Source organism: Benincasa hispida, chromosome 2 (assembly GCF_027475165.1).
Source record: "Benincasa hispida cultivar pf3 chromosome 2, pf3_genome.v1.1, whole genome shotgun sequence".
In the NCBI taxonomy this organism is placed as follows: domain Eukaryota; kingdom Viridiplantae; phylum Streptophyta; class Magnoliopsida; order Cucurbitales; family Cucurbitaceae; genus Benincasa; species Benincasa hispida.
The window spans coordinates 3043607-3054516 of NC_143479.1; the positions used below are offsets into that span (position 1 = coordinate 3043607).

A 10910-nucleotide genomic window follows, 5' to 3' on the forward strand; every position below is an offset into this window, starting at 1 on the left:
AACAATTAAGCATGTTTCTCAATAGTATATTTAACAAAGCATCATGCCTATCATCCAAAATCACAATAACATAATCAATCCAAAGCTCGTTACAATACAATAAAATTCGTAGAAATATACATGCGGCATATTATAATTGATTAAGTAAAACAAGATACTGACATAAAACAAAGTATAATTCCACCTACCTGATGTGCTTCGAAAACTAATCCAGAAGCTCTTTAACAACTAATCTCCCTTTTTGCTTTCACAAACCTTAAAATCAAATCATAAGACACAATCCCAAATTAAATACAACCCTTAAAGCCTAATTCCAAACATAAAATTCATTCTAAAAATTTTCAAATGGTTGAAATACAAGTTATTGTTCTCTTAAAATTGGAATAATTAGGATTAAAATGATGTACACGTATTCATAATAAAAGAAAAACACATGGAATTGCATATACGTGATAAGCTCTTAAAAAAACATCCGTTAAGTAGAAATCGCATCACTAGCGCACTTTAGTGCAAGAATCAGGAGAATTTACTAAGTGTTACAATATGATATTTATAAACTATGATCTATCACTAAAATATGATCTATCACTAATAAACTTTGAAAGTTGGATTTTTTTTTTTTTTTTTTTTTTTTAATATATTAGCAGTTTCCAACTTTTCAAGTATTTCGATGTGGTTGCTAGGTACGCACAAATTGTTATAGGTGAGGTTGGGTCAGGATAGACGTTTTAGGGCTCGGCCCAATCTAATCTAAATAGCCTTAATTCGGCCCACTTGAAAGATAAGGGTCCAGTACTACAAAAGACTTGGCCCGCGAGGCCCAATACAATTGGACCTTACTTTCGTAGATGCACGCTGCTGATTAAGATTTCATAAATTAATAATTAATAATTAATTGTTTTCTCAAACGGGTCAAATTAGCGACCCGATCCGGAATACTATATCTGGGCCGTTGATTATTTTAGTAGCCATCTCAACCGTTCAGTCGGGCCTTTTATATGCCCATCCTCCCTCGCTAAAAATTGTTAGGGTTTTCTAGGGTTTTTAGTTCTCCGTACTCGGTTGGTGCCGTTCCTTGCATTCCTACAGCGCTTCTACAGGTTTCAATCTGAATCTGATCGTTTAATTTGCTTTGCACATTGATTCAAGCATCATTGTGTTTATTCTTTTCTCGTTTGTGCTTTTGTTGATTGAAATTACTCGGGAAATTGCAGCCATATGGATAGTCTAAAATTGGATTTGGTATAGTACTTTTTCCCCTCGGGAGCTTTAAGGTCTCAATGTATGCGCTGCTCTCTTTTTTGTGATTGTTCTTAGCTTACTTGAAGCTGTATCGTTAATGTTAGAGTTCAATGAGTATCAATGCTCAACTGCAGATAGTTTTGTTCTGTAATTTTCCATATTTATTTTCGTATTTGTGAAATTAATCTCGTTTGTCTCCATCGTTTATTGGTAATTTATGTTTTATTTTATGCTAACGGTTCTTCGAAATTTCGGAAAAAAAAATTGTGCTGAGGTATTTATATTTCATGATTTGTAGCTTGACTCGAAAGTATGTACACGGCGAGGAAGAAGATCCACAAGGATAATGATGCCGAACCCTCAGAATTTGAGGAAACTGTTGCTCAGGTGAATTATTAAATTATCTGCCGATTGCTTACCTTGACAGTGTTTGGTGTTCGTCTGAACTTATTATTCTTCATCTCTTTATTAGGCATTGTTTGATTTGGAAAACACCAACTCCGAGCTTAAAAGTGACCTGAAGGATCTTTACATTAATTCTGCAATGTAAGAAGGAAGGATAGATAATAGTGCATTTTTTTTTTCATTTAGGCTGTTGTTTTCTCGTGAATTTAATATTTCATAACGTCATTGCAGTCAAGTTGATGTTTCTGGAAACCGCAAGGCAGTTGTGGTCTATGTCCCTTACAGATTGAGGAAGGCCTACCGCAAGATTCACCTTCGGCTTGTTCGAGAGCTTGAGAAAAAATTTAGTGGAAAAGTAAGTAGAGAACCTCTTTTTAAAAAAATTATGGTGACTTCTTAATTACGCTACTAATTATGTCTAGTTAGCCACCTCAGCCAAGTAGTATGTATATTCGGTTATAATCTAAGAAGCATAGACATGTACGACACAAGAGATGCCATTTTTTTTTTTGAAGTCTAGGACACGACACTGCAAGAACACATTTGTTAAAACATTCATTATAAAGAAATATACATCATCTTTATAATGCATTTATATGTTTAAATAACTTAGTTTTATGTCCACACTCAAACTTTATTATTATTGTTATGTATGTGTTTTTTTACTCTATTCAACAAGTGTTCTATGCATGTCTAACACATTTGTTATACTAGTAAGTGTTCGATATGTGTTCAACACGTGTCAGACACAGATGCGCTAATTTGCTTCCTAGGTCAATCAACTGGCCAAGCAAATTGTGTTGCATATCACTTTGGATATTTATTAGCAATAGTACTATCAGAACCAGTTTTATTTGATCGGTCGTTTTTATTATTTATGTTATTTTCGTCTCATACCGGCTTCCAGCAATGTTCTCATGAAAGGGTGAGTGTATGCCTCAAATTCAATTATATCAATGGATGGAAATAAAAAAGGTAATCGTTATAAATGAACATAATGGATTAAGTTATTAGTAGGTCTAAATTAATTTTGGGTTTATTTATTTACTAACTAATAATGTTAATTTTTGTCTTTTAAGAGATTGTGGTAAAGTAGTGTGATGGTTGGGTTTCCAAAACACTCGGGCTTTTTGGCATTAAATAAATTAGTGAGCTAACCAACACTCAGGGGCTTTTTGGCATTAAATAAATTAGTGCGAGCTCTATCTGTTCTCGAGACAAATTTATTGTACTCGTCGGATTATTTTTCAAATTTGAGCATCCTCATAGGTGTGAGCCTCCTTGATTCAAATAAGGCATAAGTTTGTTTTGTGTTAATGGTGTTTTACATATTTGTTGCCTCTGCATGTTCATATTCTATTTGTTCATAAACCATATTTATTCTATGATAGGATGTAATTCTTATCGCTACTAGGAGGATTTTGAGGCCTCCTAAGAAAGGATCAGCATCTCAGAGGCCCCGTTCCCGTACTCTGACTTCTGTGCATGAGGCTATGCTCGAGGATGTTGTATTGCCTGCTGAGATTGTTGGAAAGCGTGTTAGGTACAGAGTTGATGGATCAAAGATCATGAAGGTAAATACATTGTGTGATTATTTGGATAATGAAAATTCTCAGCAGGTTTCTAATCAAGGAATGATGGAAAATTGTTTTCTGATTTAATTTTGTGATTGTCTCGTAGATATATTATGGTTATTATTCCTGAGGATGATATATTTGTATTCTTTATGATCTAGACTTAAATCATTTAAACTTTTGCAGGTGTTCTTGGACCCTAAAGAACGGAATAACACTGAGTACAAATTGGAGAGCTTTGCTGCCGTTTACAGGAAGCTTTCTGGAAAAGACGTCGTTTTTGAGTACCCAATTACTGAGGCTTAAGACACCTCATGTGTTGCACACTTCCTCCTCCTAATGTTTATTTATGATAGGGTTGCAATCAGGTGGGAGCTTTTCAATTTTGATTCCAAGTAATAGATTTTGAGACCTCGTTTTTTTAATCTGTGATCTTGTGAACCATACTCTTTTATCACATTGGATTAATTTTCCGGCTTTAGTGACATTCTATCTACTTTTTTCTTTTTTGAATTTCATTTGTTTCAACCATGGCAATCCTCCAAAACCGGCTCTCTACATGCACAAAGCAAAGATGAAACAAAATAAAAAGGTAGCCCGAGTGCACACCTCAAATTTATTCATGTTCACGATATTTGATTTTGTCATTCCATATCTTGATTTCAGTGAAATGGTTTGCTTTGTTGTCTTGTGTAACATTACTGGTTTGTAAGTTTAAAATGTGTTTTTAATTTAAAAAAAAATGTTATTTTAAGCCCTTCAAAATAAGTTTATTCTGGTCATTTCAGGAAGCTTGTGATGTTAAATCTAAGAGTGGCCTCGAGTATATTTCTAAAGAGACCAATCACATTTGCAAGTGAAAACTTACAGTTCGGTTTTCGTTGTTTATTTTTAAATTTATCATTATTGTTCTTTTGTTGAGATCCTCTATTTTTATTTATTGTAATCCATGTATCCATTTTCATTATTTTTTCTATTTTCAAAATATTCTTAATAATTCGGATTGTTCCTTATTACAAGCGTTCAACATAAGAACCTTATCAAGCAAATTACACAGTTCGAGCAATCAACAAGAGCATTTATACTTGATTATAAGTATAATTACAGTAAAATGTTTTTCTTTTAGTTTCTCATTCAACTTCAATGACAACAATTTTTTTTTTTTTAACTCTGTGGATCAATAGAATTCAAATTACGGAGTTCTTTTAAGTGTTGAATAAAATGAGGGCAGATTCCCACAATGTCCGTTCCCCTCTAAGAAAACTGCAGGCTGTACATATCTTCACAGCCAAAGAATTAGTTGAGTTGTTCTTCACCAATACAAGTAGCTGAACCTGGCCACGCTGTCAAAAAACTAGCATGTTAAGTGGAAATCAAGATCTCTTTTAGTTCAGCCATTGCAAGAACGTGGTCAAATATCGAGCTTTGGGATTATAATTGGTTCTTTAAATCAAAAGTCATGTAGCAGAAGCTGACTGTACCTCAAGACAAGATCACAAGACCAAGGTACATAGCTCCACAAAGAAAGATGAATGATATGAAACCCCTGACATTTCGTATTCAATTATAAGCATCTTCCTTTGGAAATATGAATTGATGATACCATAATATAAGATACTCACCAAATAATACCCCATCCAACACCGTTACACGGGCAAGGACACACTTCCGCAAATTTCTCAGCATCACTTGAATGAACCCTTCGGGATATTAGATCATCATAAATATCTAAAAAGAACATTAAAACAATTAATATAGCAGTAACAATCGATAAAGTGGAATGTATTTTGAAGCTATACCGTAAACTGAGAACAGGCTGTTCATTACACCTGCAGTTTTGATAAATAAAATGGTCAGTCTTTGTCTCCATCTCATTGTGAGTTTGAACGAAGCATACAATGAGCTTCTGCACAAAAATGAAAGAAATTCTGGAGTGATGTAAAAGGAGATAAATTTTACCAATAAAGAGGATTACATAACGAAGAACACGCACTTTCGTTGTTTCTTGCAGGACCCAGATGACACCAAGAAAAATGATGAATCCTAATGGCACAAGGTGAGAATATTTCATAACGGACGTACAAGCTTACAGCCAACAAGTTATGTGTATTATAGGCTTTGACACTCACCAATGCACAGTCCGCGTAGTGTCCACTGCAAAAGGCCGTAAAGGACATAAATATAATAGTCAATAAGCTTAGCTATTATTATCAATTACCGACGGACATATCATCAAGTTAAAATAAACGACATTTATGATTTATCCGCAGAAGAGAGGAAAGCATAATACGCACAACCACAACACAAGGAGTTAATATAGTATGATACATCAGATATGCTATATCAGAAAAGCTAAAATGCTGCAAAGCGAACAAAGCTCAACAAAATTACAGTATATGTTAGTGACTAAGAGGTCTGTTAAAAATTCGAATTCCTCACCCTATTGTACTAAAAAAAAGACAAAAGAAAGCTAAAAATAAGATTGGATTAGAAGGAACTAGTGAGTTGTCTACCTAAAATATATGCATCGCCCAACTTCTCTACGTAGCCTCTAGCATTTAAAGGTCAGGCTAGAAACCTTGATTTGAAAACAGCGAATATAGAAAGGTTGGGGAACTAGAGGGAGAATACATTTCCCATGAAACCAAATTCTGTGGATTCTATTTTACTTTTCTAGTTTCCGGTAAGAGCACAAATACACAACTAGATGCAGAAACTAATGCATTTAAAAGATAAATTGAAGGTATAAAAAAAGTTGCTTACATTTTTAGCTACACAAAGTACTACAAGAAGAGAAACAAGAAAGCACCCTGCAGCTATTCTGGAAGTAAGCAGATTTGTAGATGCTAGTATTAAGAGCATCCCCCAGAATGATGAGCCAATATCTACAATGAAAATAGTGTAATCAGCTGGTATCATTCACATGAAATGTGGGGTGTGTGTGAGAGAGAGAGAGACATCCGGCTGGCAAGATCAACCAATACACGCCACCACGAGTTTGTGTAGCTCCACCTTCATCAGCATGAACCTGAATTCCTTCTACCTAGAAACTAGAAGCAGTTAACTTCATCTGATAACACTAACTAATGACAATTTTGGCATGTTGGTGAGAGATTAAGTCAACCTATATTAACAAAGGGTCCGCATAGCAATATTTTGCAAGGCCAAAGATTACAAGGAAAAGTGGCTTTCTCTGATATTACTCGAAGTGTACAACCTCAAACGCCTAACGACTAAACAAGATCAATTTAGATCAGCTCAATAGGTGTAAGGTAACTCATCAGCTTTATCCAAGTTTACAGGATAATAAACTTGGATAGACAGAAACCAAAACTCTGTTTATTATGGACAAATGCAACATGGACATCTTGCTGATGATTCCATTTCTTAAGCCCAGAAAATGGCATGGTGATAGTGAGATAAATAAACTAAACAGTAGACTTGCATATTAAATAAAATGTCTAAAAAATTTTACAATAGATGATAAAAGAATTCATATACTAATGCAAGACCAAGAAAGATAATGAAATAAGCTGATCAACATGAATTATACTAAAGCCACAAAAAGTACTAATAACATAATAATCCTTGCAATGCCCCAGGGTTTCCTTATCCAAAATAGTAAAGCATCAATGAAAACTTTAGAATTGACATGATAAAGGAAGTTAATTACTTGTTTTCACTCAAAATCAAAGACAAATAATATTCATTTAGCATCTTACATGACCACAAGTAAGCTTGCAAACAATGGCATGGCTTGCCTCATGAAGAAACACCGTGACAAGTTTGAATGGTTTCAGCAGTATCGTCCTCCAGAGCTAAAATAACCTCAGAAGAGAAAGAAAAAACGATAACACTACTTTTGAAGTGAAAATTTTAAGTTGAACGTTAAAATTCCCCTGGTTACTGAAATAAATGGTAATCAAGTAATTGCAACTTTCCAATTTAAACAAACACTAACTTATTATAAACAATTCAAATATTTCAATCGATCTAATAATTTGAAGGAAATAATAGTCTCAGTGAATTAAGAGAGATACCGCTAGTATAACAACTGTACAAACAGACACGGTGATCAGAAACACAACTTGCTCGTGATTGCAGCAGTGCTTAAGCTCCCAATTAGGTTTCATTTCGAGGAATTCGAAAATATTCAACTAATCAAGAGAAATCCGAAACTCGGCTTGTCTGATTCGTTTTCGATCGATCTTCACTAGCTGAACTCGCAGACTGAGATCTACAAAGAGAGCAAAGATTGAAAATGCCGTTTCGTTTGACGCTTGGCGGAGGAGAGAGTGTTGATTCCGATCAGTGATAGGCCGTCAGAAGGCGGAGCTGAAGAACAAGAGAGAGGATTAACAATTCCGACGAGGATTGAACAACGGAGGAGACCATTGGGGACTTCATCTCAAACCGGAGTCAACTTTTTTTTTTTTTTTCTTTTTCTTTCTTTTTTTTTTTTAAAAAAAAACTGAAAAAACTAAAAATATCTACGAACATTTAATATTATTGTTAGAAATATTCTTTAGTAATTAAATTAAATGAGGAAATTCGACTTTTTATGATTTCTTTTTAATCTTAACAACTTTTGCCTTTAATTTATTAATTTCTTTTAGACTATAATACTATTTTTCTCCAATTGACTTGCCTATGAGAATAGAATTTGTTTAATATCTATGACCCAGGGTTGTTGGTCTATCAAAATTGAATTTGTCAAAGGAAAGTTTTTTTTTTAAAGAGAAATAAAAAGTTAAAATATCATTTTTTTGAGCCGGTTATAATTTAAATTAAAAGCTCACTATCTTTATTGATCACTATTAAAGAGAAATTAGAGTTGTTCTTTTTGCAGGAGAATAAAGAAATTTGAACTTTCAACCATGGAAGAAGAAATATATTACGGCTTAATTATGTTAAAATATTAGAATCGATATTTTGAAAAGTGGTCAGTTTTTACGATATAACAAAAATAAAAAGGTAGAACTATAAGAATGAATAAGAGATCAAAACTACAATTAAATATATATGTATACATATATTTCACATTATACATACTAACTTGTAAAGATTAGAGGAAATAAAATAAGAAATACAATTTTCTTTTGTTTATGCATTTTCGTACTAATTTTCTTTTCATATATAATCTTGGACTTTTTCACTTTTGAGGCTAAAGAAAGGAGTGGAAAGGAGCGGTTGAAGGATGGTCGATTGGAAAGGGGGAAAAAGTGAACAAACACATACACCAAAAGTAAAAAAAAAAAAGAAAAAAAAATCATTTTTCAAATAAATCTTAAAAAATAATAATGGCCCAACCTTTTTTCGTATTCATTTTTAAATCAGAAGAATGTCACTAGTTGTCAGAGAGGATACATGAATAAGTCGAGATCAAATTTAAATAAGAGGGATGATGAAAATATGAAATTTACCTATACCAACCAGATATGTTTTCTTTTTTAGTAGCTCAATTATTTTCCAACAACAAATAGAAAGTGATATAGGAAGAATATGGTTAATTGGCTAATGTTTTAGATCAATTTCCTTTTTACTCCACTTATATAAAATCTATAATGAGTTTTTTTTCCTTATTTTATGAAACACATATCATTCTAATAAAAGATTTACCAGTTTTTTTTTTTTTTTTTTTTTTTTTTTTTTTTTTTAACAAAATTAATTTTCTCTTATATATGTTTTAAGATAAGATTTCAAATAAAAAAAAATTTATAAGCTCGATTCATGAAGGATTACTCATTGAGGCTACTTAACTATACCACAAGATTAAAAAACACATTATTTTTGTTTTTATTTAATAATTTGGTCTATGGATTATATAATATGCAACAATTTAGCTTAGTACTTTAAATTTTGTATTAATTTAGCAATTTTACTTTAAAGTTTTAAATAATTTAATTTTTACCATAAAAAATTCCATCAAGACCAATTACATTTTTTCTTTTTAATGTAAAGACTCAATTTTTATAGTTGGTGAAACACATTTTGTTTCAGGTTAGAATTTTAATTAAATCTTAATAATAATATATTTTTCCACCATATAGGAGATACATTTTTATAAAGTTCAAATAAATGAATTAAATTATTACACGCTATAATTTATGTACCAAATTTTTACAACATGAAAAATATGGAGACTTAAATTGTTATAAAAAAATAGGTTCTCAAAGTGTTAAAAACTAAAATTTGGGAACCAAACTGTTACTTAATTGAATTACATATTTGGTCTTTAAATTTTGAGGTTTGAATCTATTTGCTCTTTAAACTTTTTTTACTAAGATTTGTCTATACTTTCAAAATATAATTTAGTTCTTGAGCTTTCAAATTTTTTAAATTAAATTTTACGAATCTTCTAGAAACTAAATTTAAATTTGGTTCATCAAACATACATTTGAAATTCTAAACTTTTAATTTCGTGTCTAGTAGATCTGGAAATTCAAAAAAAAAAAAAAATTGATAATTTAGAAATTAAAAAGACACAAACTTTCGACTCGAATGACAAAATTTATAATTTAAATTTACTTTTATTTTTACTAATTTTTCTCTTTTCCACTGGAAAATTAAAAGTCTGAAAAATGTTTCTAACTTATGGAACAATTATTAGTATATAACTTTAATACATTTCTGACTATGTTTTTAGTGGTCCTCCTACTAGTCTATGGTAAATAATTTTGATAATGTAATGAAACAAAATTAAAGGACAACTTTAGTAGAGTAAATGAATGTGATATTATTTTACCGATGACTATTGATTGATTGATTTAAATTATGAAAGTTTTAGACATTGGACCAACTTATAGGGTTGTCCAAATCTTTCCTCCCAAACATGAAACAAAGTCTATATTTTTGTCAAATATGAGTTCTTTTTGCACTCAAGATACTTCTTTTTAACGAAATTATAAATTCTCACTTACCTATATATATATATAAATAAATCTCTCTCTAAAAGCTGATATGACAAGCCAGCTGACGTGTAAAATTTAAAAAAGCATATTAATCCTATCTACGAACATAAACGAATGAATAAAAGTTTAAGCTACCCTCAACCATACAAATCAGATTGCAATTGACTTATTAAGAAATATTCGTAATTACACGATAATTAAAACAAAGATCTAGAGACTATCGGATGGCCATGCTCTGAGCACTCCACCGACTTCTTCTCCAACCAAGTTGCCACCATTTTCCTCTCCGATATCAGCTCCTCCACCAACAGTGACGACACATCCGACTTGAATTATGTCTTCTTCCCTTGCTTCGTCGAACATGACTCCTACTCCTTCTACCAATATTTCACCATCAACTTCGACTTTGAAACCTTCTCCATCGGCTTCATTTATTGCTCCTTCGGAGCTATTAGCGATTACTCCAGTTCCATCTTCTTCTATCTCAACTCCTTCGACACAACCTCCATCACCGACCTCAACTCCTAATAATAGTGTAGTCGTGAATAGAATGTTGTCTTTGAATCTATCATCGCAACCATAGTTTCTTTCACCCTACTATTTTAAATGTGATTGGTCTATCTTCACTCTTCGCTCTAAATTTTTCAAATTAATTAAAAAAAATTGATATTTGATTATATAAAATTTTCAAACTAATTAAAAAATCAAAATGTAAAAATATAAAATAAGTTGAAAAGGTATTGAAAATTTAATACAAATAAATAAAATGATATATGAA

At 31.9% G+C, this 10910-nt stretch overlaps 2 protein-coding genes across 12 annotated transcripts; one reads left to right on the top strand and one right to left on the bottom strand.

The window, feature by feature from the left end:
• Positions 1 to 961: 961 nt before the first annotated feature.
• On the top strand, positions 962 to 3702 carry LOC120082356 (small ribosomal subunit protein eS7). 2 transcript variants are annotated; one of them, XM_039037554.2, is made up of 6 exons: positions 962 to 1100; positions 1541 to 1629; positions 1715 to 1788; positions 1879 to 2002; positions 3039 to 3221; positions 3408 to 3702. In XM_039037554.2, exons 2-6 carry the CDS (start codon positions 1555 to 1557, stop codon positions 3525 to 3527), a joined length of 576 nt encoding a protein of 191 aa, XP_038893482.1. In that variant the 5' UTR covers positions 962 to 1100; positions 1541 to 1554; the 3' UTR covers positions 3528 to 3702. The 2 variants fall into 2 exon arrangements, with proteins under 2 accessions (XP_038893482.1, XP_090166743.1); XM_090310617.1 differs by lacking the exon at positions 962 to 1100 and adding an exon at positions 1216 to 1282.
• A 576-nt stretch (positions 3703 to 4278) lies between these two features.
• On the bottom strand, positions 4279 to 7686 carry LOC120082285 (uncharacterized). 10 transcript variants are annotated; one of them, XM_039037551.2, is made up of 10 exons: positions 7262 to 7686; positions 6944 to 7039; positions 6180 to 6264; positions 6031 to 6106; positions 5351 to 5375; positions 5215 to 5264; positions 5051 to 5127; positions 4844 to 4949; positions 4703 to 4767; positions 4279 to 4564 (listed from the first exon to the last, which is right to left on the bottom strand). In XM_039037551.2, exons 1-9 carry the CDS (start codon positions 7352 to 7354, stop codon positions 4704 to 4706), a joined length of 672 nt encoding a protein of 223 aa, XP_038893479.1. In that variant the 5' UTR covers positions 7355 to 7686; the 3' UTR covers positions 4279 to 4564; position 4703. The 10 variants fall into 10 exon arrangements, 9 of the variants coding, with proteins under 9 accessions (XP_038893479.1, XP_038893481.1, XP_038893477.1 ...); XM_039037553.2 differs by having other exon boundaries at positions 4844 to 4921; positions 5021 to 5127; XM_039037549.2 differs by having other exon boundaries at positions 5021 to 5127.
• Between the last annotated feature and the right edge of the window lie 3224 nt (positions 7687 to 10910).

What these genes read in the sequence shown, in the direction of transcription:
- LOC120082285 (XM_039037547.2), bottom strand. Translation starts at nt 7,354, where the DNA reads ATGAAACCTAATTGGGAGCTTAAGCACTGCTGCAATCACGAGCAAGTT. An exon ending in GTACAGTTGTTATACTAGCG is followed by an intron (nt 7,040 to 7,261) that starts GTATCTCTCTTA and finishes AGGTTATTTTAG; the next exon opens with CTCTGGAGGACGATACTGCT. An exon ending in GTTGATCTTGCCAGCCGGAT is followed by an intron (nt 6,107 to 6,179) that starts GTCTCTCTCTCT and finishes TTTTCATTGTAG; the next exon opens with ATATTGGCTCATCATTCTGG.
- LOC120082356 (XM_039037554.2), top strand. Translation starts at nt 1,555, where the DNA reads ATGTACACGGCGAGGAAGAAGATCCACAAGGATAATGATGCCGAACCC. An exon ending in AGAAAAAATTTAGTGGAAAA is followed by an intron (nt 2,003 to 3,038) that starts GTAAGTAGAGAA and finishes ATTCTATGATAG; the next exon opens with GATGTAATTCTTATCGCTAC. An exon ending in ATGGATCAAAGATCATGAAG is followed by an intron (nt 3,222 to 3,407) that starts GTAAATACATTG and finishes AAACTTTTGCAG; the next exon opens with GTGTTCTTGGACCCTAAAGA.